The sequence below is a fragment of the Manihot esculenta genome, chromosome 7, assembly GCF_001659605.2.
Source record: "Manihot esculenta cultivar AM560-2 chromosome 7, M.esculenta_v8, whole genome shotgun sequence".
NCBI classification, from domain to species: Eukaryota; Viridiplantae; Streptophyta; class Magnoliopsida; order Malpighiales; family Euphorbiaceae; genus Manihot; species Manihot esculenta.
In genome coordinates, this window is record NC_035167.2 from 2,786,274 (window position 1) to 2,813,140 (window position 26,867).

The following is a 26,867-nucleotide window of genomic DNA, read 5'->3' on the forward strand; positions in this document are numbered from 1 at the left end:
TCTAAAATAATTCAATTTGATTTGATTTTTCTTTCAAATTAATTGGATTCAATTTTCATTCTTAAAAAATTGATTATTTCAGTATGAATTCTATCTGAGACAATTCTGTGCATCGATTAAAATTAAAAAAAAATGTATGTTTTTTTACATGTTCATAATTTTATGTATTAATAATACCAGAAACTCAAATTTGCAAGCCTCGCTCTGCATTGGGCAACATATTTAAATCTCCTAAATCCTTTTAAGCAAGTAGACCAAAACAAAAATCAAAGGCACAATCACATAATAGCACCAAAGCAAATTTTCCATTAACACAAGGACAGCATAGACAGAATTAGTTCTAACACATTTTATAACATTCATCCATGCTTCTAAAATCACTCCATTGACCATCAGTCACATAACAGACAACTTCTCTCAACTCTGCTGGACAAAAGGTCCCCAGCTTTTTATTCTCTGTGACAAGAACCCAATTATAGATAGCCCTACAAAATACCAGGGGCTATTAACAAAATCCTCACTGAATCACGCAATGGTAGACTGCTTAACAAGACATACGTATAAGAAACATGGGAAATCAAGTAAGGCTTTCCGCTTTCGATATTTATATACAGTCTAACCAGAGTAAGGGTGACCTATAGTACTAGAATATCCCGATATGCAGTCAAACGAGGACAAGAATGACTACATCAATGGCAACCTCTGCTGAGTAGAACCCCACAAGGGGACACCCTGGCAAATCTGTTGTCCTATATATGATTATAATGAAGTTATCTTTCCTGCTTTCTTTCTTCCTCCTATTCCGAGCTGTCTTTGACTAAGATCGGGATTGTATCCGACTGAGCAAGTATTTAGTTACACGAATTATCTGGCATCGTTGTCGTCAATTTTCATTTTTCATTCTAGGTTTCTGCAAGAAAATCTTCCTCACTGCTGAAACTTCTTCACACCTGACCATCTGTTTCGTTAAAAAGAGACAGCCACCAGCATACAGCAACTGCATGCTCCAAAATTTCAAGGGACTAAGCATTCCACTGCAAAACAATGACTGCACAGAATCATAAAAAAATGCTGAAGCACAAACAGGCAGTGGCAACTTACAGAAAAAAAAATGAAATGAAATGTGGAATCAAGGTACTGAAAAAATTTACGGGTGGAGTTGATGAGATTTTTTATTGTTGAAAAGATTTTCAGATTTGGTGGATTGATTTTAAAGGAGCGGGTCTCCTTATTTATAGCAGAAATTGAGTTCCTTATTTGTCTTGTATTAGGTGGGTTTACTGATTTATAAAGGCTTCTGCCTATAAAAAAGGATGGGTTTTCAGCTGTAAGAGAGAGAAAAAGAGCTTCTTTTCTGTAAGAAAGAGTGCTGGAAAATTGATAGAGAAGAGAGAAAAAAAATTCTTTGAATCATATGCTCTGTTTTCTGAGTTTTTATTCTTCGTTTCTAATTAGCTATTTTCTATTTTTAGAAAGATATTTTTCCATCCTAAATCCAGCATTAGCATCAGTGCTTGTTCTGATTCCAACATTTACTTACAAGACTTGCAATGTTACACATATTGTACATAGATTGTCTATTACGAACTAATATCACAATTAAAATACACAATGTCTAGTTGTGATAGCAACTGGTTATTTACTTGATAATAAATATTTCTAATTGCAAGAATGTCAGTCCCACAATTTTAAAAGCAATAATTTCTTTCAATTATCTTAGTAAGCACCCCCAACTTCAATTTTGACCATCTGACAACAACTAACCTTCAAAATTGGCACAAATTTGCTAAAATTGGAAGGATGAGATACAATTGCACAACTTAGAAAGGTTGGACTTTTTTATGCCAATAAGGGGAGGAGGAAGAAGAAGTCACAATGGACCATCATCATGCCATGTCATTATGAAATAGAAATGAGTAAGATGAATTTCAACCTAAATACCATGCAAAAAGATATGACTGAATAATCAAAAGGCATACCTTTTCAAAAACTCTAAGAACCAGAACTTGACTTTTGAACCCAGACTTGCTTCTGTTAATCCAGTGAACCAACCTTCAACCAATTAGTAAAAAAGCAGACAGATTTCTGTGGTGAAATTCTAGGAATCAAAATTTCAGTGTAAGCACCTCGTGGGAACCATAACCAGAAGCACCACCTCTCTTCGAAAGCTTCCCTTCACCAGATGAACCATCCACATCTCTCACTGTATGTGAAGCTCCCCTACGACCAAAATGTTTAAGTGATCCTGCATAAGATCAAGCATTTAATCTCTGACAAGCAAGTCATGAGTGATTCATGCATCTGCATCAGCATGCTGATATAATGCAAAATCTAAAACAAGTTGCTAAACAAACCATTATCTAAAGAAGAGTGACCGCTACGTCCACTTCCAAGTGTTTTGACTTCTCCACCCCTTGAATTTGATGAGTCAACTTTTACATCTCCAAGACTTCCTGGGAGATAATATGCAAAAGAAATATTAAAACAAATTGCTCAAATATAAAATTCACTGCACAATAACTTACTGAAAAACTTATCTTTTATCTCAGAGTAGGTGTCAATACTATTGTACACATGAATATCTTCAAATAGTTTGTTATACAGTAAGTGACCATTTCAACTGGTAAACGCACTCACAAATACTATGAGTCTATGATGTCCCTACAACTCCACAAACCAACGTGTTCCTGTTAAATTACAGTGTCCCAAATATCACCTATCCCAGAAAAGTTACTTCAAATAATGGTGTACCTTGAGAAGAATCTACACCTGATTGTACAGACTGAGATGCAGATGACAATAAGGATTCATCACTTGCATATGATCCATCTGATGGACGAAGAGGAGTCCAGACAACACGATCAGATCTATCCTTATTTCTTGTGCGCTTTTCCTGCTTCTCACCAGGAAAACAATGCAACTCATTACCCACAAGCTTGTCATCTGGAGCACCATTTGCATCCTTCAAATTCAACTGCACATGCTGAGGACGATGAGGGCGCTTATCCTTTTCTAAATTTGAAGTTTGTGTTTGCTGCTCAGACTGGGCTCCAGAAAATAGATTTTGGCGTGAGTCCTTGTTTAAAAGTATGCTTCTGATAATCCTACCACTAGCCTCGCGTCGTTGGCTCTGTTTGAGAACAGAGCTAATCAGATTTTTATCAAAGCAAGCTGCATTCTGCTGTGACATTCCACCAGACAATAAAAACATTCATACAATCCTGGTAAGCAAAATGGCTAAATACATGATTGTGGGAATTGGAGATGATAAGTAGAAATGGGATAAAGTACAAAGCAACAGATGAGATCTAAGTTTTAAATATATTTTAAACAACTGAGACTAATGCCTCAAATGAGAGATGGAGGGAACTTATAATTTTCACCAGACCTATATAGTAAAGATGGCACATCTACTTGAAAAATACAAAGAGGAAAGCTATACTTACTGTTGGAATTTCTTTCTCTTTCCCTTTCAGCAGCAGGATTTTCTTTTTCCCAGCATCAGTAATTCCAGAAACTCCTGAAACAAAAACATCAGCAACAAATAAAGCTTTCACCAAGAGAATCTAGGGCTAAAACGGAGCAGAGCAAAAAGATACATTGAAGAAAAAAAAAACCGAGACATCACAAGCAGACAATAGGAAATTTGGCCTAAATAGACCATTAAGAGAAGAAGGATACTTGCAGTTGATATGAACTGGTTTGACGCGAAGTATTATTTTAGTCAAGCTAGTTAATGCATCAAATATGGACCTTATATATATATGAAAAACATACATCATAAATGAGAAAATGAAGCTGCACTTCTAAAGCAATGTTCTTTCCTGGTTACAAAATTTTAGATAACATCTACAAGGAAGAAAAATGCAACACAAATGTCTCAGATGAACATACGGTAGCACCACATAGAATCTTGCAAGGGATTAATAAAATTTTCACCAAGCTGCAAAAGGCCACAACACATAACATTCCATAAGCTCTACAGTCTACACTCTTTTTCAATTCATAGTTTTGTAGAGAGATTTGATCTCATCAAAGATGTACAACAAGCCTACTTCAGTAATACATAGTTATTGATAAATAAGATGATGTTTCACATTGAACAACAACAACGCTAAACGAGTTGGCATCTTAGCGCCCAAGATGAAGAATGTGATACCATCACTTAATTCAATAAATTCAGATTCCTAATCCTGCTATCATGTTTTATTTTATGGTTGTGTGCATGAACTTAAGTTCAGATTCCTAATCCTACTATCATGTTTTATTTTATGGTTGTGTGCATGAACTTACAAGCCAAACAAATGCTCACATGGTTACAGTTGAAATGGCCAAACCAAATAAAGAATGTTTCAAAATCATTGAAAATTTTTAATTTATTTCCTAGTCATACCACTTTCATCTTCCAATACTTCAGTTCCTGATGCAGAAGCTGAAGCAACAACTTTATCAGAAAGATGCTGATCATCACGCTTAGGAACCAGAATGTAAGTTGATTTGTCTTTTCCACTAGTGCTTTTTGCCGAGTCCCTTAAAACATACTGCCATCAGATGGGAAAAATCATCAATGATCTCCAAACATCTGAGAGATTAGCCTATAAAAGCTATGGCTGCCTATAATATACTAAAAGATAAAATAACATCAATTCCTCAGTAAACATATGAGAATCAATCTATGAAATTCCAACATGGCATGACATTATTACATTTGAAGGCACTTTTGGTGACCAAGATGTTCTTTGAGCATAACCAACAAATCTCTCACATACAACTGACAAAGCAAATATGTAGAACTCTGCTCGTGCCTGACATTCATATTGCACAATCCAAATTCTCTAGAGTTCTATTTCACTCTCTTTAGTGAACATGTTGTCATCCAACTTGCAAAATAAACCCACGCCCATGGATTGTTTTGTACATCACGTGCAACAAGCAGAGTAATACATAAAAATCTTAGCGTCCTTCAGAAACAGAAGGCACTCTCTCTTTAGATCATCAAGCCACAAAGTAAACTTAACGCTTAAACCAATCAAATGTTTAAAGCATAAATGTGAACATGCCATCTTTCCTGTTTCTCAATCTTCTTGATCGAACCTCTATTATTCCTACATTTACGCCAGAAAGGTATCCAAGTCCCCACAATTCAGTTCACTTGTACAAGTGAGTTCATAATATCTTCCACCCCAAGGATTGATCTTAGCAAACACATTTGCATGCAACTGTACGAAATTAGCATCAATCAGGGACACCTAGCAAAGGTAGATCTAAATTTAAACATTAGAGCTATGTACTTGCATAAAATTTTTTCAATAAAATCCAATCCAATATACATCAAACACTAAGATATAATATTCATCATTAAAACCTTCCAAGCTCATAATCACACTTGAACATGCTGATAGAGGCTCAAAGCAATCCATGGCTCAAGCTATAAAAACAGTAAAACCTATATATGCACAACTACCTCTAGAAAAATAATTTCAGTATGCACTCATGACATAATCTATTTATAAATTATAACCATGAATACCATTGTGGTTGAAACCCTCTTCTTGTCAGAACTTCGTTTGGATGAGGATGAGCTAGGACTTCCACTTGCACCAGCCCTTCTGTTAAGCTTCCCATTAGCCAGTATTCTCTGCCACCAAAACATATTACATTTGTAAGGTATTTCAAATAAGATAATCAAAACAATGAAAGACATCTATCAGAAGAGAAAATCCACGAACTAAGGAAATATATAACTATCAGATCAATGGCAATATTTGAACAGTAGCTCACACTTCATCAATGCAAAACCTATGTACCCAGTGAAATCAATCCCAAATACTGCCAATGGCTCGGCATCTAAATTTTGCAAGAGAACTCCTTAGCTACCACTAAGAGGCAAGAGCAGACAGAAAAAATCAATGGAATGAATAAAAGTTGCCCCTTGTCTGGATGTCAAATGAGATTTAAAAGATAGAAAAAAGTGAAATTAGTTATCCTCTTCAAACCCATTTTTCTTTTCTTTCAAAACTGAGGGAATATAAATGCTCATGTACCTTAATAAACTAACGACGATCTATAAGACATTAACAATAACAACTAACAATCCATAAATTTATTAGCACATTTTGAACCTTTCAGCTGTATATATTCAGATTGAAATAGTACCCGAGATCCACTTTTTGCAGCTCTTTTCTGACGGACAAAGTCCATCAAGGGTGTAATAATAGGAGCATCTTTTGCAGCACCTGTAGATATCACAGAATAATATAATTGTTGAACAATGACTAGTATATATAAATAATAATTTCCATCTTTATTTGCATTATGATACTAAAATTCATTGTCCATTTTAATAGAATGTTTGTTCATAAAGCTGCATGTGCCCAAGAACTGACTAACCAGCTCTTTCCGCTTCTCTTCTTTCCAATTGTATCTCAGCACTAGGAAGATTCTCAGCAGGCTTTGATATCAAATCCAGGAACTCCAAATAAGCAGGATCTGCATATTGAACAAGGAATACTTTCACTTACCAAAAGGAAAATAATGGCATACACACGTTCACAAGCAGAAAAAGTATTGATGTCCAATTTCCAGAAAGAAGAATTTTCTTTGAAAAATAAAACAAAATCAAACCTTTTAATATGGTGCCTTCACGACCATCCTTCTTAAACCATTGCTTTGGAACACGCTGTGAAGGAGCATACTCGACAATAGCTCTAAACTGAGTGCCTGAAAAGAAGGAAATAAATATCTGAAAGTTTCATATCTAGCATCAAAATTAAACCTTGCAAGGATAAGTGGGGAAAAATTGAACATAGAAAGATAATTAGTTTGTTTACTTCTTTATCCAAAACAAAAGAGTATTTTGGAAAAGGAAAATAAAAAAAAGAACAGATTCATAGACTTAAGTGCCTCATCAATCTTTCTGATTGGGGGTACTCAAGAATTACCCTTCTCACTGACGAAGAGATGGCCATTAAAAAATTCTGCAAACTCAATAACATCCTCTGGCCTTTTGAAGTCAATGTAAGCTCTAGAATGAGATTGGTGCTTCTGGCTGCAATCATTCCCAAGGACAATTATAAGAGAATGTTCTTAACCACAAATTTTTTATTGCACAGAATACTAAATTAAGAGCAACTGTCATAATTCAATTTCATTTTTTTAAAAATCATTATGCATGAAATCATGATTTGAGTTACCGTGACATTAGAAAGTGGAGACTAAAATTTTCCACAACTATCAGTATTCCTTCACATAGAAGAAACAGAAATACAACCATATTATGTTAAATGGATGTATGAAACCATCTTTAACCAAATCTGAAATCATAAACGGGAAGAACCAGACGTAAATTTTCTTGTTTTTAAATTCAAAGGCAAAAGTTCCAAAAAAGATTACTAAAACAAGGAATAGAAAACAGCTAAAAGGGTAATGCTCTAGAGATTTCAAGTCTAAAATTCCTCAGCTTTACAGATAAAGCTTCTCATTAGCTTCAGGAAAAAATAATGTAATAGAGAGAGAGAGAGAGAGAGAGAGAGAGGGAGAGAACCGTTAAAAATCAGTATTACAATTGAAACTATATAATCACGGCTACAATCAATCAGAAAGCCTAAACAACACATTAAATTAAAGTTAAAAATAGGAACTCCATATGTGGTAGCAATAATTAAAGATATAGCTTAATTAAATTCAGAGTACATGGCATCATCATGTAAACATCACCAATCAGTGCAAAGATAAAAGAGCCAATACTATATTGCCTCACATCCCTTTTCACCGAATAACTAACAACAAACTTTAAACAGCCAGGCATAAGAGAGAGCCAATACTACATTGCCTCACATCCCTCACGGCTACAATTTTACCTTTTCTTCTTTTCCTTCAGATGCCATGAAATAAAAATATAGAAGAGGAAAAAATAGTGAACGACCTAAACACTCAAGAATTATCACATTATCATCATTCCTGTCCTGCAAATTCAGTTCGATAGTTTCACATTAGTTTCCTGTTCCCATGAGGCCTCCAACCCATCCCCTCATTCCCCACAAATTACGGGTTGTATCCACAACTTTGAAGCATAGTTTCCATAATCATGCTTCTAGTAACAATAAATCAAATATGCAGAAACTCTTAAAAGCAGGAGATCCCAGCCCTCATTTCCTAATCCATAGGCTACCATAACTCTAATCCTGAACTTAATCCGACTTGAAAGCCAATGACCCCGCCATGCATATATCATATCAAATGATGAAATAAAATGAAGCAAATCCATCTTAAACAGGCTAATAAAGGTAAAAATAAACCAATCACAAAGTCACTCAAACTCTCAAATCAGGTTAAAAAAAACCCTAACCTGTTCTTGCCAGGACGGAACCACACCCAGTTATAACGCCCAGCAAAAGCAACGTCGATTTGCTCCATGAAAGTAACCTGAGAAATCGTCGGTGGCAAGTGGCGCACAACCACCTTAGTCTTCTCAGATTGACCCTTCATTCCTTGAAAAACCTAAAAGCCAAATAAACAAATAAAACGAACTCCTAGAAAACCCAAATCCCCAAATTGAAGCTAACTTTCGCTATTATATCTTCTCTTCTTCCAAATTGGTTAGAAAAGCTCGAAAATCTGTAAGAGATTACATCTTCTTCATGAGGTAATAGCGTCGATCCGGATATATTTTGAGGCCTAATTGTGGATTGATGCCCTAATCGCCATGCACAAAAGTTTGAGGAAATAAGAGCGCAGAAATAGTGAAATCAAAAAGGATTCAGAAAATATATGTATTGTATTTGTATATATACGGTTGCTATGTATAAAACGTATAATCCTGCGTATACTTTTGAGTATTTATTAACCCAACCGAACCAAATTAACGTAAAACCGATTCAAATATTAAAAATGGAATCGAACCTACATAGGTAGGAAACTGAATTTAATAATAATAATATTGCTAATAAATGGCTTTTATTTTAATTTTTATTAAAGTATTCTTAAATTTTTAATATTAAATCTTATTTCCAATGCAAAATAAAATAATAGTTATTTAAAATTCATTTTATTATAAATATGTATATGCATTACTGTTCAAAAAATTAATTTTATTAATATTTGAAATAAAATTATGAATAATAAATAATTTTTTATTTTTTTATTTTAAAACATAAAATACAAAAATATTAATTCATATTACTGTTATTTAGAAAGTTAAATAATTTTGAGAATGAAATTTAAATTATGATTAAAACATTAAATTGAAAAATAAAAAATAGGAAAAGTAAAAAAAAAATGCTATATATTTTATCAGTTTTCATTTAAAAGCATGTGATTTAATTTATATATATACAAATTATATTATAGAATTTAAATTAAAAATAAGTAAAATCGTATGATATTTATTTATATTTTTTATTTTAATTAATAATTATATATTATTTTGTACATCAATTTACAAAATTTAAAAAATTACCTCTATGAAACAGTGTTATATATTATTTTGATATAAAATTAATTAAAAATTTTTAAAGTTAAAATAAAAAATTATATAGTACTTTTTATATTTTTTTTTAAATAAAATTTATTTAAAAAATAAAAACTATTATTTAGTGATGCCATATAAATAAATTTTGTAATTTTAAAAAATATATTAAAAAGAATTTAAAATTTTAAAAAATTTATTAATCATTTTATCCATTATATTTTTTAGCTATTAAATATTAAAAAATATAAAATAAAGGATGAAATTAATTAATAGATATTTTTAATTTGTTAATAATTTTAATTTATATGTATAATAGAAATTAATATTTTAAATTTATTTTTAATTATTTTATATTTTATTTTTATTAATATTTATGTTATTTAAATTATTTTTTTATTATTTAAAAATATAGAAATTAATTTGTTAATTATATTAAAATGTTAATGGTATTAAAATTTAGAGATTATATTGTAATTTATTTTTAATAAAAGTATTTATTTTATTAAAAAATAAAAATTTCGAAAATAAATTTTTTAATGTTAAAAAAAATTAGAAAATAATTTATAAGTGATGCTAAACCTTGGATACTATAAATTACCATTTTTGTTATCCAGTTGAGGGGAAAAGTCCAATCCCCAGTGGTGTAGGTTCGAGGAAATCTAGCCCAGCTCAAATGATGGGCCAATTCTGTTAACTAAGTGCTTCAGTCTCAGCAATCAATGGCATTTTGGAGCTGAGTTTTCGCAAATTGGAAGATGGGAAGAAGAAGGATGTTCATTCATGCATCTGTACCTCTCAAAAATGAAGACTACAAGCGATATTTACCACGGTACCATCAATCTGACAACGACTGGCCAAAAGCAATTCAATTCATTTCCATTTTCTTTTGAGAAGGAAAAAGACAAAACAAACAGGAAAGATCCAATATGTGGGTATAAATACAGCGAAGCAAAGGATCTAATAGTCCTCTTTGAGTAGGGCTTGGTCTCTGACCCACTCGTTATGCTGTTACAATAAAAGGGTAGAGAGTACATTGGAGCAGTGTTTGGCTCTTAACGTCTACCCCCTTTTCACCAAGTTCCTCTCTTTCTCTCTGATTCCATCCATACCCAGTAAGTTTCTCCCTGCTTTTCTTAGTATCTGTGTTTCTTACTGGTTTTGGTTTGGGTTTCATTGATGTTTTGATAGTTTGTACTTGATTTTTCTGTTTGCAGTTATTAATCTTTTTGTGTGATGGGAGAGAGAATCCCACCTGGGAGTTACTTCCAGTACCCTCCTTCTGGTGCCCATCAAGCTTCTCCTCATAGGTCCTGTTCTCTTCCTTCAGATCGTGAAAGGTCAGTTTTCAAGTGCTTAAAAACTCGATACTCATATATGTTGTTTTAGTTGTTCTTTTTAATTTTTTGATTGCGTATTCTCTTTGCTGGGTTTTTGGTTAGATTGGTTTTGTATTTGGTGTTTGTAAATTTGATTTGTCAATACTCTCGCCATGGCATGTGTTCTGATGGGATCTAATTATTCGTTAGCATCTTTGAATTTGCTAGGACGCTTGGCAGGGATGTTATACAGCATAGTCATCGTTATGCCTTGGATTTATGCTTTGTGAGTGTTGATTTCCATTATACCCATAATCATTTATGGGAAAACATAATGTGAGAGTAAGCCTGTTAGAAGTTTTCCACCGCTATACTTAAGACAAGAGGATGATAAATGATTTTAGGGTATTGGTATATAGTGTCAAGCTACAGAATAGTATACTAGCCTAAATTAGTCATTTGGTAGGTGAGATGCCCAGTTTTTGTGTGTGTGTGCGTTCTCCTTAGTAATCACCCAGTGTGCAGGAGGTGTTTCCCTTCTGTATTCATTTTATTCATTAAGACAATAGTGTATGTAACGTGTTGATAAAAAGGAAGACGATTAAAATGTTCTCTAGTTTGAAAAATTTTTTGTTGTCAAAATCAAAGCAAATTAGCAAAAGTTCTACTTGTACTCCCAAGAGGTATATGTCAAGGGAATAATCGTTTGTTTTTTTTTTGCCTTGTTAGTAATTTGTTGTACTTTTTGGAGAATTCAGGATTTTTCATGCAATTTTGAATTCTTTTAACTGTACTTGATTGCATGTACAAATTTTTATGTACAACTAAAGACAACCCTTGATGCATGTCATGGAAAATAGATAATCATTACTTCTTAGGCATTTGCAATAACCACTGCCCCAAGATCCAAAAATTTTAATTTACTGAAAATGCTCAAAAGTTTGAATTCCTGCTATGCTGCTGTTATGCCTGTTAATTTTGTAATGCTGGTTTTCATGTTTGGTTTGAGTTTGACTAGTTTAATCATGGCAGATGCTTGGCTGAATTACTGGCAGAGAGGCAAAAGTTGGTACCATTTATACAAGTTCTACCACACTGTAGCAGGCTTCTTAATCATGGTAATCGGGTCATAACCTATACTATGCTTTACAATGTGGTTTATGACCTGGACCAATGTTGGTAGCATCACACGTTTGCTATCTTTTTTTGAATAAATGCTGGTATGATAGGTTATGTATGTGTAGGTGCATGATGCTTGAAAGCATCAGTTACATGCTGTTTCTGTAATTCTGAAGGAGTGCAGTTCACATTATTATTTTTGTTGATGCTCGTAGCAAAATATATGCTTTCTCAAGTCAGGGATCTTTTTGTTTCCATGTGTTTTTCTTTGTCTGGTTGGAATTATATGCATTCAAATAATATGAAATTAAATTTTAGAAAACTATATCCTCTTTGGCAATGTATCACTGATCACTCACTGCCATATAATAGTCAAACTATGTTTGGAGTGCCTATGTAGTAATACTTTACTGGTCATTAACTGTTAACCATCCATAATTGTTTCATTCTGAATTGCTTTTACCCTGCAGAAATCAGACGAGTAACAGGTTTCAGTCAAGGTTTTGTAGATCATGAAAGATATGAACATGATAGTCCTTATCGATCATTAGGTCAGCAGCCAAATGGAAGATCAATGGAATTGGAAGCATGGTCTGGTATGCAAACAGAGGTAGTGCAAGTCATAGTTTCATACTTTATTTGGATGCACTTGTACTCTATGTAATGTCTTTTACTCTTCTTTAACTTCCATGCGGTATTCTTGCTATTAGAATGGCCATAATGTGGTTGAGTGCTATGTATCAGTAAGTGCTGACCTAGTTTTAATGTACATCAGTTCACATTACTAAATCTGAACGAATGAAATTTACATTTCAATGTTCTTCCTCGAAAACAATTTTGGAATGTCTTCTCTGTTAATTGTGCTTATTAGGAGAATGATGTGTTTTTGTTCCTGTTTGATAATTTCAATCAGTATTTGCAACACTTTGTCTATATTCTCACAACCTCCTTGTACTCGTGCATGTGCTTTATAGTGAGAAAGCAAGTATAGAGCAGGAGTTTCAATCTGACTTCATTAAATATGTGAATGGATTTCCATTTTTAAGTAAAAACCAATTACATTTGTGGTATGATTGTCAGATTGCAGCAACATATATTCTGATTGGGTGCTACATATATCCTATTATTATATATAGAAAAAAGTTGGTTCTTTAACCTGGGTGTGGTTGAGGAACATGCAATCAATAAGAGTGAAGTAACAAAAGTATGTTTGGCTTCTTGATAAATTTGTTCATATGTGGAACAACACCATGTTTCATAATTTTTTTTTCTTTCTGATGTATACATTCTTGTGATACCTTCAGAAATTTTATAGTATTAAGAGCATGCAAGAAAATGCTATGAAGTTGTCCCATGTATCTCCAATTAGGCAATAGGAGGCATTTCTCCGATTGAGAAACAAATTCTAATGAAATTGCACTTTTCATCTTATAAATACTTGATGTTTATCTAATTAATAACTGCCTAACATTTTCTACAATGAATTTGTAGAGTATTTGGATCATGGAAGAAGAATTCATTTATGGCTTAGAAGCTATCCACCCCCCACCCCACCCCAAAAAAATGAAAAGATAAATAAATAAATAAAATCCCAACCATAAAGAAAAGCTCAAGGTTGATATTTGTCAGCAATCCAGGGATGTTCACTCAGACTGCAATGTGGAATAAATCCAATATGGACAACTAGAATACTGAGAGAAAAACTTGCAGGGTCTTATAATATTCGAGTAATTTTTCAATAATAGGATAGTTGTTAGGCTTCACATGGTTGGATGACAGAGAATGGACATCATCCATTATGATGAGTAAAGGAGTCGGGTAGGAGAGCATTATTTGACTGCATTCATTTCTTTTAGTTCTCATACTCGAAGTAGTAGCAGCAGCCTATGTCCCTAATTAGCTTCTGTTATTTCTTTTAGTTAAATTATACATATTGACTGGCTGAAATCTTTGGGATGGACCACTCTGATGGATATATGTTGGTTTGATCTGCATGGCTAAGCTGGGCCCCCAGGTTGTGGTAGATAAATGACTGGAAATTCTCACTATGAGGTCTGCTTCAGCAATGTTTCTGGACCACTGGTGTTATTCTTTGTGATATATATTGATTGACGCCACATGAATTTTTATAGCTGATGTTTTCATTTTAAGGTGTCTTCTTCATTATCTTTTAGTTTTATATGGATATATGGATTGCTTGAGTCCATGCATTAGACAGTTTGTGGGACACAGTGTGATTATCCAAGGATGCCTACCATGGAAGATCACTATGCTTCCAGTGTTCTTGTCTGTCTGATTTCTTCAATGAATGGAAGTATCCGAAGGTTGCTGCTTTTTTTTTTTTTGGGGGGGGGGGTGGGATGGGATTTGTTGGTTATTTGCTTATTGAGATAATTTCTTGTGGATTTATAGAATTCTGTTCTGTCTTTCATTTTGGATATCTTGTGCATGATCTTTTCATAGTCTACTTTGTTTCCTGAATTCCTCTTCCCCACCACTCAACTAAAGAGAGAACTATGTCGCTGTTCATTATATCACTTTAGAACTGAGAAAGTTTGTCTGTAATCTTTATCAGAATATTAGAATTATAATTGATGTTATAATTCTTTTTCTAGGAAAATGAGCATCTTCAAAGAATGGCCTCATTTCATGCTACTTCAGTGGGCTGGCCTGGGGTCCCTGGAGTCGCAACCACACCTGTCATAAAGAGAGTGGTCAGACTTGATGTTCCAGTTGACAAATATCCAAATGTAAGTCAAGTTATTAATTTTAATTTTGAAGTTGAGAATCATCAACCGTGTCTAACTCAAAACATTAGCAGTATAATTTTGTCGGCCGAATACTGGGACCCCGTGGAAATTCCTTGAAAAGAGTTGAGGCCATGACTGAATGCAGGGTGTATATAAGAGGCAAGGGGTCTGTGAAGGATTCTGTAAAGGTATCATTGATTATATCATAGTTATAATTTGTTAAAGAATCTACTATGCTTTTAAAGTTGCTAGTGAATCAGGTTGAACATGTCTATTGCAATAATGAGATTTTTCATTCTAAAACTGCTGCTTGCCCATATAGAATTTTCTGTTTGGTTAAGTTGCATGCAATCAAATGTATAGCTCTACTTTTTTCATTAATAATTAAATAATTACTTGCATCTTACTTTTTTCCATTTCATTCTAATCTGGTATTCTAAAGTAAGACATGTTAAATTGTAGGTGTTGCCACAAATAGCTCTTCCCCAACTTTCTCTAATGGTGATGTGCATCTCCCTTTTACATATTTATATTCAAACTTCCAGTCTCATTTGTACAATTATGGGAGTTTTGTCACTATATTAACATCAGCAATTGTTTATATTGAAGTCATACACATAATTTACTTGGACTTGTTTGTAGTTGGACGATGTTATTGCTCATGGTTGGTTAAAACATTATGTTAGTGATGCATTAAACAAGTTATATGAGACATGTTTTGGCCTATCTAGGTGCAAATTGTTGTTCATTGTTCTTGCCATTGTAGAGAACATGAGAATGCTACTGTTTTTTTATATTCCAATATGTAAATAACTAAATATGTAGGTAAATTTTCTCAACTGTTTCTCACGGTAAATTAGCATAAATGACATGCCGCTGAGGTTTTGTTTTCCTCCAAGGATGTTGAACAAATTAACCTCTCTATAACTCTGACATAGCAATGGTAATGGAGTAGAGGCAGAGGATAAAGGTCAATATGATGTCGAGATATGGAGCTTAATGATATATTATGGACTGGCGCGAATCCAACTAGTGTATTCTGGGCGTATAAATATCTGTTCGGAAATTCACAGAGAAATAACAAATCCCTAACCGCCGTGAACATAACTAAATTAGTGAACCACGCTAAATCTATGTTGTTTATTTTTCGTGCTTATTCTTTGATTCTGTGATTGTTTGATTCTTAACATATGCATGTGTGATGTTTGAAAACACTAGAAAACAAATGTTTAAAAATTCCATTATTGAAACATACTGTGAGCAACTTGAAACACAATTTGTTTCTGGAAGCTTATTTGTTTCTTACTTTGAAATAAGTAGAATGTTTTTGTAAGCTGTTGCAATTTCATCTTCCATCTCCCCCCTTCCATGAATATGGCATTTTGAAAACAAATAATCTGTCCCCTGGCAGGAATCCACCAACTAGTGTCCATTCCTGCACCATAATCAATAAGGCCCTTTATATGGCTTTCTCCTACATGAGGCCCAGGACAAAATTTGATGAACTGTCATCTTTCCAAATTGATCCAATTTTGGTGCAGTAACGTTTCTGCTACCTACAACTTTGTTAATGTACTTCTGAGTTTTCCTTGAACACTTGATATAGCTCTTCAAGAACTATGTAATGTTCCTCTCAATAGTACTGAGTACCTCCATCCACTCTGATGAGAGTGGAATTAGTGGTGCTTAATTGGTAATTTTAGTTCTCTTCTCGTTCATTTCTCTGTTCTCACCATTCTCATTGGTTTGGGTTTCCTTTGGTCTTGCTGTTATAATGGTAGTTCCTTTGATCTTAGTAGCTTTTCAGTCAGGTGGTGATTGATTAGGTCTTTGCTTAATGCTGTGAACAATGCTTTAATCGCAAATAGGAGAAGAAAAGGTTTTCAATCTTGGATATGTTGCATATAAACTTTGAATAGAAACAGAGTGATGCTGATTGTTGTTTTCCGTGGGTATAGAAAAACCTGTTAAAATTTTACAATCTTCCACTCCTGAAGTTTATGGATCTGACTTCAGGATTTTCTAATCAGGTTATTTCCTCTCTCTCTCTCTCTCTCTCTCTCTCTCTCTCTCTCTCTCTCTCCACTCTGATTCCATTTGGTATGCAGTTGATTTTTTTTTTAACCCACGACCCTTTGGAGGTTAAATCTGATGCTATTTGATTTGTGACCCAATTAATGGAAGATCACTAGTGGATTTTCACTATTATCTGAAAGTGCTTTTGCCAAACTGTAAAAAAGGAGATAATCTCTGTTGGCGTTGGGTATTTTCATCAGGTGAATTCTTGAGAGAGAGAGAGAGAGAGAGGAGGTTGTGGTGGTGGTTAAGAGATGACTTCCACTTCAAATGATAAGCTCCAATTCTTATGTTATCTACTAATTGATAGTTGAACTTATTTTTCCGTTAAATAAAAGTGGAGGGCCAATTCAAGTGCAGTAAAAGTATAAGGGCTCAATTGAATATTTCAATAAATATTGTAGAATTATTTGGCCTCTTTTCTTGCTTGTTAAAATCTTTTATTGATTAATTAAAGAAGATTTTGGTATGATGGAAAGGGCTCTGTCAGAAATCTTAAATTCCACCAGGTTCATTTGGCTTCTTTTGTATCCAACAATTTCTCTGAAGTCTCATAAATTTAACCTGTACATTTTTTTTTTCCAGGAGGAGAAACTAAAAGATAAACCTGGTTATGAACACCTCAATGAGCCACTGCACGTGTTGGTGGAGGCTGAATTTCCAGAGGATATAATAAATGCCCGCTTGGATCATGCCATAACAATACTAGAAAGCCTCTTGAAGCCTGTGGTATGGCTATGAACAGACTAATAGATTTTTGCTATTGAATTCTCTCAGTTTCTGCTACTTGCATTTTTCTTCACTTCTACCAAGTACACTGCTTTCTTTCTTTGAAGGATGAATCCTTGGATCAGTATAAAAAGCAGCAATTAAGGGAATTGGCTATGCTTAATGGTACACTAAGGGAGGAAAGTCCAGGTATGAGCCCAAGCATGAGTCCGAGCATGTCACCCTTCAACACTGCAGGAATGAAACGGGCCAAGACGGGAAGATAATCCTGCATTATGTCGACGGATGATGCATTAATTGCTGGAGCTGGAAGACAGCAACTGTTTGATAAAAGCCCCTTGCACATTCTATTTCTCACAACCTTGGAAGAACCCTTGGAAGCTGACTATTCAGGAAAGGCTCACTGAACTTGTGAATTGGGGGCTTAATCGCTTGAGCCTCAGTTGGGTTATTTGCTTCGCTAGATTATGATCAATATGGCATCGCGTTTATCTATAGTATATTTTTTCTTTCATGTATTATTATTCCTTTGAACATCAAATTAGTTATTTCATTGGTTAAACGAGCATCTTTTGCATAATTTATTCATGTTTTCATAAGTCTGTAACTTCTAAATGCATTAGAAGAAGATTTCTTTAAAGTTTAAACATTTATGTATTTATTAAGACAACAGCTGTGCAGCTGGTTTCTTCTAGTTGACATGTTATGTTCTAATAACTCTGCCGGATTGTGGCTATGAATAAGACAACGACACAGTATCTTGGCATCTCATTTGAGTGATATTTGTCTGTTACTTGATCCAGAACTTCATCTGCAGCAACAAAAAAGGAAAGTTGAAGTAGATTGTTTTGGGATGCATAACAGATTTTATATGGTGCAGGGCTGAGGGCCTATAGGATATTCTGATGCACAAGTAGGGCTGAGCACTGTTTGGTTTGAACCGAATAAACCGACCGAACCGATTTAATTTAATACTTTGGTTCGGTTTTAAAATAAAATCGGTTCGGTTCGGTTTTAATTTTAAAAAATTTCGGGTTGGTCGGTTCGGTTCGGTTTTGGAGTCAAAATAATTCGGTTGAACCGAACCGACCGATTTTAATTTTAAACGCAGCGTTTTATTATAGGTTATATCAATTCACTTCCTAATCCTATCCGTCGTCATTCTTCACGCGGCATACCTTCGTCTCTCTCAAACCAAATCCCTAATCTCCATCATTCGCGTCTTCAATCCGTAGCCACAGCCACCCACCCCAGTCGCTACCCACCGGCCACCCTTCGCGTCTCTCTCTCACGGCCATCGCTCGCGTCTCTCTCTCTCATAGCCGTCGCTCTCTCGTTGAATCGTCATTCTCGCGACTCACACCGGCGGTCAGACAGATTTTGGTATTCTTTCTCGCGACTTCAAAACCGAACAACGCTTTTCCAGTTTCAATCCCTCTTTGTAATCGACATCCCCTATTCTAGATTATCCAAGGCGTACAGGTATAAAATCGGTTTATTGGGTTTTGATTTTAAATGAAATTTTTTTGTCTCCTTTGGTTGTTCTGATGTAGGTGAGCATGTAATTGCTGCCTTTTTTAATGACAATTAGTCATCTCAAATTCTATTGTTGAAAATTGTTAAATTACATGTGTAGATACTGTGTTATGGAGATTCGTATCTATTTACTCTTCCTGATTTTTGTTGATATGAGAATATTATATGTCAATGCCATTGGTTGCTGCCTTTTTTAATGACAATTAGTCATCTCAAATTCTATTGTTGAAAATTGTTAAATTACATGTGTAGATACTGTGTTATGGAAACTCTTATCTTATCTTTTATCTGTTGGCCTCTTAAATGAGCAATTTTGATGTTTCTACACAACTGTTGCTAATGTCTTGTTCCTCTATTTTCTACCTTGTCTTGGATTAGCTGAATTAATGCTCATCAGGGTAAACCAAATTTCAGTGCACAGAGAGTTCTTCAATCTTAGCAGCAACAAAATCATCAGGATTTTCCCATCATCATTGTATTCTTAGCTGACATCTGGCTACTTATTATTAGAAGTTGTTGATTAATTTGGATTTTATGATTAATTGATTGAATTTTATGATTAATTAAATATATTAGGTTTAAATCAATTTTTATTAGGCTCAAATTATTATATAATTCAATGAAATTAGAAAAAAAAGTTCAAAAATCGGTTTCGAACCGAACCGAACCGAACCGGTTCGGTTCGGTTCGGTTCGGTTTTCTATCTTATTTGGTTCGGTTCGGTTTACATTTTGAAAAAATTCGGTTAATTCGGTTTTGGCCGGTTCGATTCGGTACCGAACCGAACCGACCGATGCACACCCCTATGCACAAGTGCATTCTTCTCGCCAATGAGGCCTTGCTCTTGTGGTAAAGGTTGAGGCCCTCGTAAACAAGCAGTTGCAGGTTTGATTCTCGTGCTTGTGACTGGAAAAAAAAAATGGTGGTTTACTATTTGGTCCTTGTGTTTTACTATTATTAACAGTTTTGTTCCTACATTTTGATAAATAGACTATATAGTCCCTCAATTTTATTTTCATTATGCACTTTGGTTGTTCTATCCATTTTGGTGGTTAGCAGCTCTTACCCTTTCTCTCTATTTCCCTACTTTGTCTCTCAATGGTTTAAAGTTTCATATTATGGTTTTCAATGATTATGAAACTGTAAATATTTGTAATATGCGTAGGTTAAAAAGTAATGTCAATAATAGTAGTTTATTTTTAATACTAATAGCCGAAATAAGGAGGAACTCGAGTACGTAATGGAAGTGAAACTAATGGACTAAATTTATAATTTTACTGAGATTGAATTGTTAATAATGGTAAAATGCATGGATTATACGGTAATAATGGTAAAATACCTTTACCTTAAGAAACGGGTGCCTTTTTCTCTCTCTGCTATACGCTTGCTTTGTTCTTTTTTTTTCTTTTTTGGCTCTCGAGGTATCATCCCACAGTTCTTTGTTGAAGGTTAGTTATCATGCATAGCGATTTATGAGGCTGGAAGCTACTGCCTTTTCTATTACCTATCTGGGAAAAGAGAAGGAGCAAGTTGATTGAAAAAAAGAAGAAATAAGAAGAAGACAGATGACTCGGTTGATAGTGATGAGCAGTATTAATTAAATTAATTTAAAATTTTAATTTGATTTTTATTATTTTGATTCAGTTTGATTTAATTTTTAATTTTAAAAATTTTAATTATTTCAGTTTGATTTAATTTTAATAAAAAAAATAATAAAATTGAATTGAATTGATTAATGATAATAATATATTATTTTTAATAATATAGAGAAATTATATTATATTAAAATTAAAATATATTAATTAAATTTTAAAATATTAAAAATAAATAATAAAAAATAAGAAAAATATTAAAAATTTAAATTGATTAAATTTAAATTGATTTAATTTAATTTAATTTTTTATTAAAATTATTTTGATTTAATTTTTATAAATATTAAAATTTTTATTTTTAATTTATTAAATTTAATTTTAAATCGAATGGATAGACGATAATGTTTTGGCCGGTGGCTGTAGGGTCTGTTTTACTGATATTCCTCCTTTTCCCTGTTATCCTTTTATCTTCAAGAATAAAAATAATAATAACAATAATATGCTTTTGCTTTTGAAGAACATCCAGATTTGTCAGCACAAAAATGATTTATTTTTCCTTCCTCATCTGAAAGAATATGCTTCATTGCAGATTCTCTGTTTATGTCGATCAGAAAGTGTATTTGGATCAGCATTTTCTTTTCTTTTTTTTTTTTTTTCTCTATCTCTATTTCTTTTTCAGAAATTCTACCAAGGGAGGTTGAACAAGTCTGCTTGGAGCTTCGTTCATTAGATTTTTCCTAAAAATCCTTGTGGGTAATGGTAACTATTCAATTGTTGAGCGCATCCAAGCAACTTCTTCAACAAAACAAACAAATTGCTCAGTAAATTCTACATAAGGACTGTTATCCAATTCTCAACCGGGACTAACAACGCATCAATGATCCACTACCTTCGTTATACAAGAATGGCGAATTAAATCAAATAATTCAAATGTAAACTCATATTTATATTTTTAAGTTTTAATTTTTAATTTTAAATAATTAAATTAAATATTTAAAATTTATCATAAATTTATTTATAAATTTAAATTAATTTTAATTAAATTTAAAATTATTACCTTATAATCCTACTTAATATTTTTATTATTTTTTAATTTATATTTTTTACTTATTATAAAAAATAATCTAAACATTTTTATAGATCCATATTTATATTTCAGTCTTTTTAATTTGTTAGATAAAATAATTTAAATTTTTTATAAAATTTATATTTATATTCTAATTTTTCAATATTGAATAGTTACAAAAACAATGATTGAGATTTTCAAAAAAGTATAGTTAAAATATTAATGGGTAAGAAAAAAATCAAAGTAATTAGTAATTTTTTTTTGCAGTTTCGATGGTAACACAGAAAATAATATCAAATAAATGATAATAAAAATAAAAATAAAAAATAAAAGAGATTAATTTAAAGAAGAAGATAAAATAATACTTAAATAAATAATAATAAAAATAATAATAATAATAATAAAAGAGATTAATTTGGAGCAGAAGAAAAAAAATAAATAATTGCTTTAATGACTAATTTGACTCTTTTTAATGCCAATACCTTAATAAAAAAATGCATCTTTTATGTGTTTTAATAATGGTATTTTCACTTAAATATTAAAATATAATATAAATGTAAATTTATAAAAATATTTAATTTATTTATCCAATAAATAAAAAGATTGAAATATAAATATAAAATTACAAAAAAAAATTAAATTATTTCATAAAAAATCAAAAATATAATTTAATTAAAAAATAATAAAAAAAGCCTCTTACAATTTTGATCAAAAATAATTTAAACTCATAGATAAAATTGTGATAAATCTCAAAAGTTTAATTTAATTATCCAAAATTAAAAGTTTAAGATATAAACTTGAGTTAATCAAATCAAAACGTTTGGATTATTTGAGTTAATAGGGCTATAAAAATTCATAGTGAACTCTTTAATAAAATTTAAATGTAAAACTTATGATAACTTTAATGTATACATTCAAGTACGGGTAAGAATTACTCATAACCTTAACTTTGTATGATCTTCAAGCTGGAGTTTGAAGATGGGAAGGATAAAATTATGGCTAAAAGGGAAGTCACAGAAAAAGTTTGAAAACAAGGAAAAGTTGAAGAGTGTGCCCACAAACACACACGGTAGTAAAAAAATATTAACTCAAGAGTAAGAGTTGCTTTCATCTTGTCTGTCCACTAATAAGAAGCATATGCTATCAACACTCAGCCAAAACTCTTAATTCTTGTACAACTTGAATTATCTATCAGAATGAAGAATTCATTTTTTACAACCAGAAAATGAGACCTTCATACACCTTATACAAAATAGTTCCTTCTCCTCTCTAAAACTCAAAAGAGTTCATATTCACTACAAGTTCTAATTTGAACAATGGGTTACAGATATTACACTGTATAATTGAAATACATCTAACCTCAAAAGCAGGGCATCTGCACATCTCCAATCATGGCCCTCAGTGGAAGAAGTTTTCCTTGAAATAATTCCATTTTGGCCTGCACATCAAAGACAGAATTGAGAACAATGTCAACCAAGGTGAGATGCTATGATAAAATACAAGTATTAAATAGCTCTTGCAAGAGTAGGATACCAAAACACGTTCTGAAGTGTAGGATAACAAGGAAAGGATTAACATATTATAAATTTGACTGACAGAAAATAGAATAGTGCAGAAGCCTCCGAATTACATGTGATACAGAATTCTCATTTGCTTCCTTATTCTTTCTTCCATATTGGACATGGAAATGGAGCAAAATGATAGACAATAACAAAAACATATTCAAAAACTGATACGCTGGGAGTACAAGGACTATCAGTGACCAAAAATACAATGTAAAATCTACAAGGAACACTTCAACATGTAATGCAATATAACTTGGAAAAAAAAAAAAAGAGAAAAAACAAAAGAGGTGATTGCTTGCATAGATCAATTATTGAAGACCATCTGTCAATTGGTTCACATGGACAGCAACTTTGAATGACTAGAAGAGTAGACCAGGTCTCACCAAGCCCAAAAGTGCAAGCCCCCCCCCCCCCCCCAAATAAATGCACTTCACATTTCGCAATTTACACGGTTAAAGCATCAAGCATTACCCAAACTTTATGCCTAAAACAAATTAATGAAGAAACCATAAAATCTCACCAACAGGAACTAAAGGCATCAATTAATAGACTCACCTCAAAAAAAAATGTAATTTTCAATGATTAAAGCATCAATCTCGCAGCCCAAGTTCAACCTCAAGCTCATCGTCCTCTTCAAACAACTTCAAAAGACGAGCATACTGCTCTTCTCTTTTCTTCTTTTGCCAAAATTTGAAAAGGAAAAATGAAAACAACCCTACTGCCACAACCACAAGAAGTATGATGACAATCTTGCTCCCAGTATTGCCACCACTAGAAGCCTGGGCATTGACCTTTGTGTCATTTTTGGGGTCACCAGAAATGCCTGAATAGAGGAACTTTAGAACCAGATCAGTTTTCAGAGGCACCAAGCAAGTAGGGAGAGAGATCTGAACAGCTCAAAATGGAGATATAAGTGAAAACTTAACACTGGAAAGCTACTAATATTAGCAGAATCAGAGTTCCCTTCTAAGCATGCCAGAACGAAGTTGCAAAATATAGGGAACAAAAAAGCAATTTCCAATTACCAACTGAACAAAGTTCCATCTGGGAATCAACAAAATACTATTTGACTGTCAATGTCGGGCGACATATCCTTCCTCCCATCGGATTTGTCACAAGAATTCATTGAACCAGTGATTATAATCAAATCATATCCCATAAAGTATTATCATGATTCTTCTAAAAGAACCCATTTGATGAATATGTCATTATAACCCCCACCCCAAATGCAATTATGCCACTACTGTTAACACTAAGTATCAATTTTTGCATTTAGAACATTGGGTAGTTTCTGATTTGCTCAAACTGACCAACCTGACTTTCCTTTTCATTTCCTCAATCCAACCTAGGAAACAAAATTGGAAAAAAAAGCCCTCTAAGTGTTTTAATTTCATGTAATCGCAAGTAGAATGAACAGAATATGATTGCAGCAGCTACAACAACAATCAAAAAGCGTGTACAAAAATTTTGAGAACTCAAATTTCTGAGAAGGCAATAACAAGATTAACAAAACTAAAGGTTTAAATTATATTAAAAAAAACAAAGAAAACAGCATAAAATTAATGGATCATAGATGAAAATACGAAGAAAAAAAAAAGAAATTTTATAAGAAAGAAAGAGATCTAAAAGACAAACCTGAAATGAATTGCAGAGAAATTGAAGAGAACAATAATAATAGGAAACGCGAACCCAACGATCTGTTTCTTGAGATTGCTGTCATCCCTCTCTGGATCTTTGATAAATCCTACGTCGTCGACGGTGGAGAGATCTCTTTTTCCTGAATCTTTAAGCTACCAATTTTTCAAAAATGAAATTAAATTATATAACGCGTTTTTTGCCGTTGCCTGGAAGTTATATTCGATATTATTTTTGTTCAGGGGAATTTCTAAAGATCCTAGATTTAAAAAAAAAAAATTTGTTAATTTATCTCCATTTCAAAATTATTTACTTAAAATTCTTTATATTTTATAAAATCAAATTATTTAATTTTTTAATAAATAAATAATTGAAGAATTTATTTTTACGTTAGTTAAAAAAATTAAATAATATAAATATTTAAAATTATAAAAATTAAATAATATAAATAGTTTAAGATAATTAAAGATTTTTTAATAAAAAATATATATTTTATAAAATATAAAAACGCTTTAATAATGTGATTTTAAAATTAAGGTTAATTAATTAATTTTATAAAAATTTAAAAACTCGATAGTAATCTAATCGTTATTTATTTATTTTACAGTAACTTAAAAAAAATTATTAGACATAAAAATTTAAAATATTATATTTAATCATAATTTGTTGGAATTATGATTAATGTCTAAAATAATTTAATTAATTAGACATAAAAGTCTTCAGATTTTTAATTTCATATACAAGCCTTTTTAATTTTATTAAAAAATATGATCAACACTTAAAATAATTTTGATAACTTTAAATAATTACATATGTTTAGTTAGTAATATGTATAATCTAATTCAAAAATTATTAAATAATTTAATTTAAATTAGATTTAAAGTTTATTTGGATAAACTTGATCAGAATTATTATAATTAATAATATAACCATTTTATATAAAATAATTATATAAAAAATAATAATAATGCAACATAATAATCGTTCAAATAAATTATAAAGTGTACCATAAAATAGGATTATGCAGAAAAATTTTAATTGTACCATAAAATAGAATTATGTAGAAAATATATGATTTGACACATAAAAAGAAAGATTCAAACAGACTGATTTTTCATCGTCTCTCTCTTGAACAGAATAAGTTTTAAAAAAAGGTTACTGTCAGCAGATATCTAGTTTCGTTTAAGGAAAAAGTTCTAATCAATTGAAGAGATTTTCTGATCAATTTATAAATCATTTCGATTTCATTAGCAATGAGAATTTGAAATATCACACATTGATTAATAAAAAAAAAAATTAATAACTAAAAGAAAGATGGATTCTTTGGAATCTTTTTCTTCAAAAGGAAAGAATGAAAGAAATTCAAGAATTTCTTAAAAATTCTACTAGATTCATTCGTTCTTTTTTCTCTGACAAATCATTAGAACTTCATCTGGATTTGAATCATACTGAGAAATCTACTAGAAATCAGAAAACGTTGAAGAAAGAACAAGATATTTCTTTTGTCATTGCCAGGCGATCGAAAAAATAAAGAAATAATTAATATATTCAAGATAATCATATATTTACAAAATATTGTCTCAATTCATTCTATAGCAGATCCAAATTACACTTATAATCGCAAAATTTTTTATTCACTAAATAATACCCATCAGATTTTTAAGATGTTTAATAACCAACTCTATATTTTTACAGTATAAAAGCTAATATACACATTAAAAAAAATACGTATTTTATACAATTATTTTAAATTTTAAATAATTTATTATATTTATTTATTATATATTTATTGATTTTAGTATCGGAGTGACAGTCCCACATCTTTTTTATATATTGATTAATTACAATTCAGTTTTGATTTTTTTACATATCAATTCAGTTTCAATTCCGCCGTGTTAGACTACCAAATTACTAATCTCAAATTCGCAAAATTATAAATCGGTGAGTAATATATATAACATAGGTCAGAAACTTATAATCGGTGAGTAATATATATAACATAGGTCATAAACTT

At 32.0% G+C, this 26,867-nt stretch overlaps 2 protein-coding genes and 1 long non-coding RNA gene across 13 annotated transcripts; 1 reads left to right on the top strand and 2 right to left on the bottom strand.

The window, feature by feature from the left end:
• Window positions 1–262: 262 nt before the first annotated feature.
• LOC110619245 (regulator of nonsense transcripts UPF3) lies at window positions 263–8,776 on the bottom strand. Of its 7 annotated transcripts, XM_021762546.2 has the most exons (14): window positions 8,631–8,776; window positions 8,348–8,499; window positions 6,942–7,048; window positions 6,625–6,720; window positions 6,391–6,489; window positions 6,157–6,236; window positions 5,531–5,638; window positions 4,394–4,541; window positions 3,447–3,520; window positions 2,752–3,181; window positions 2,355–2,453; window positions 2,127–2,245; window positions 1,980–2,031; window positions 263–1,048 (listed from the first exon to the last, which is right to left on the bottom strand). In XM_021762546.2, exons 2-13 carry the CDS (start codon window positions 8,485–8,487, stop codon window positions 1,993–1,995), a joined length of 1,539 nt encoding a protein of 512 aa, XP_021618238.1. In that variant the 5' UTR covers window positions 8,488–8,499; window positions 8,631–8,776; the 3' UTR covers window positions 263–1,048; window positions 1,980–1,992. The 7 variants fall into 7 exon arrangements, 5 of the variants coding, with proteins under 5 accessions (XP_021618238.1, XP_021618242.1, XP_021618243.1 ...); XR_006351240.1 differs by having other exon boundaries at window positions 263–1,034; window positions 2,355–2,661; window positions 2,770–3,181; window positions 8,348–8,755; XR_006351239.1 differs by having other exon boundaries at window positions 263–1,034; window positions 2,355–2,661; window positions 8,348–8,755.
• Window positions 8,777–10,249: 1,473 nt separating this feature from the next.
• Window positions 10,250–18,225, top strand: LOC110619167 (KH domain-containing protein At1g09660/At1g09670). Of its 5 annotated transcripts, none has more exons than XM_021762434.2 (9): window positions 10,250–10,581; window positions 10,658–10,806; window positions 11,818–11,903; window positions 12,375–12,514; window positions 14,520–14,654; window positions 14,723–14,842; window positions 15,117–15,155; window positions 17,316–17,459; window positions 17,567–18,225. In XM_021762434.2, the coding sequence occupies exons 2-9, from the start codon at window positions 10,703–10,705 to the stop codon at window positions 17,723–17,725; spliced, it is 927 nt and encodes a 308-aa protein (XP_021618126.1). In that variant the 5' UTR covers window positions 10,250–10,581; window positions 10,658–10,702; the 3' UTR covers window positions 17,726–18,225. The 5 variants fall into 5 exon arrangements, with proteins under 5 accessions (XP_021618126.1, XP_021618128.1, XP_021618125.1 ...); XM_021762433.2 differs by having other exon boundaries at window positions 10,272–10,581; window positions 10,684–10,806; XM_021762435.2 differs by having other exon boundaries at window positions 10,423–10,581; window positions 10,684–10,806; window positions 14,726–14,842.
• Window positions 18,226–22,754: 4,529 nt separating this feature from the next.
• On the bottom strand, window positions 22,755–25,059 carry LOC110618714. The gene is made up of 3 exons (XR_002488551.2): window positions 24,854–25,059; window positions 23,774–24,041; window positions 22,755–23,091 (listed from the first exon to the last, which is right to left on the bottom strand). It is a non-coding gene; the product is annotated as an uncharacterized LOC110618714 (long non-coding RNA).
• Window positions 25,060–26,867: the final 1,808 nt, after the last annotated feature.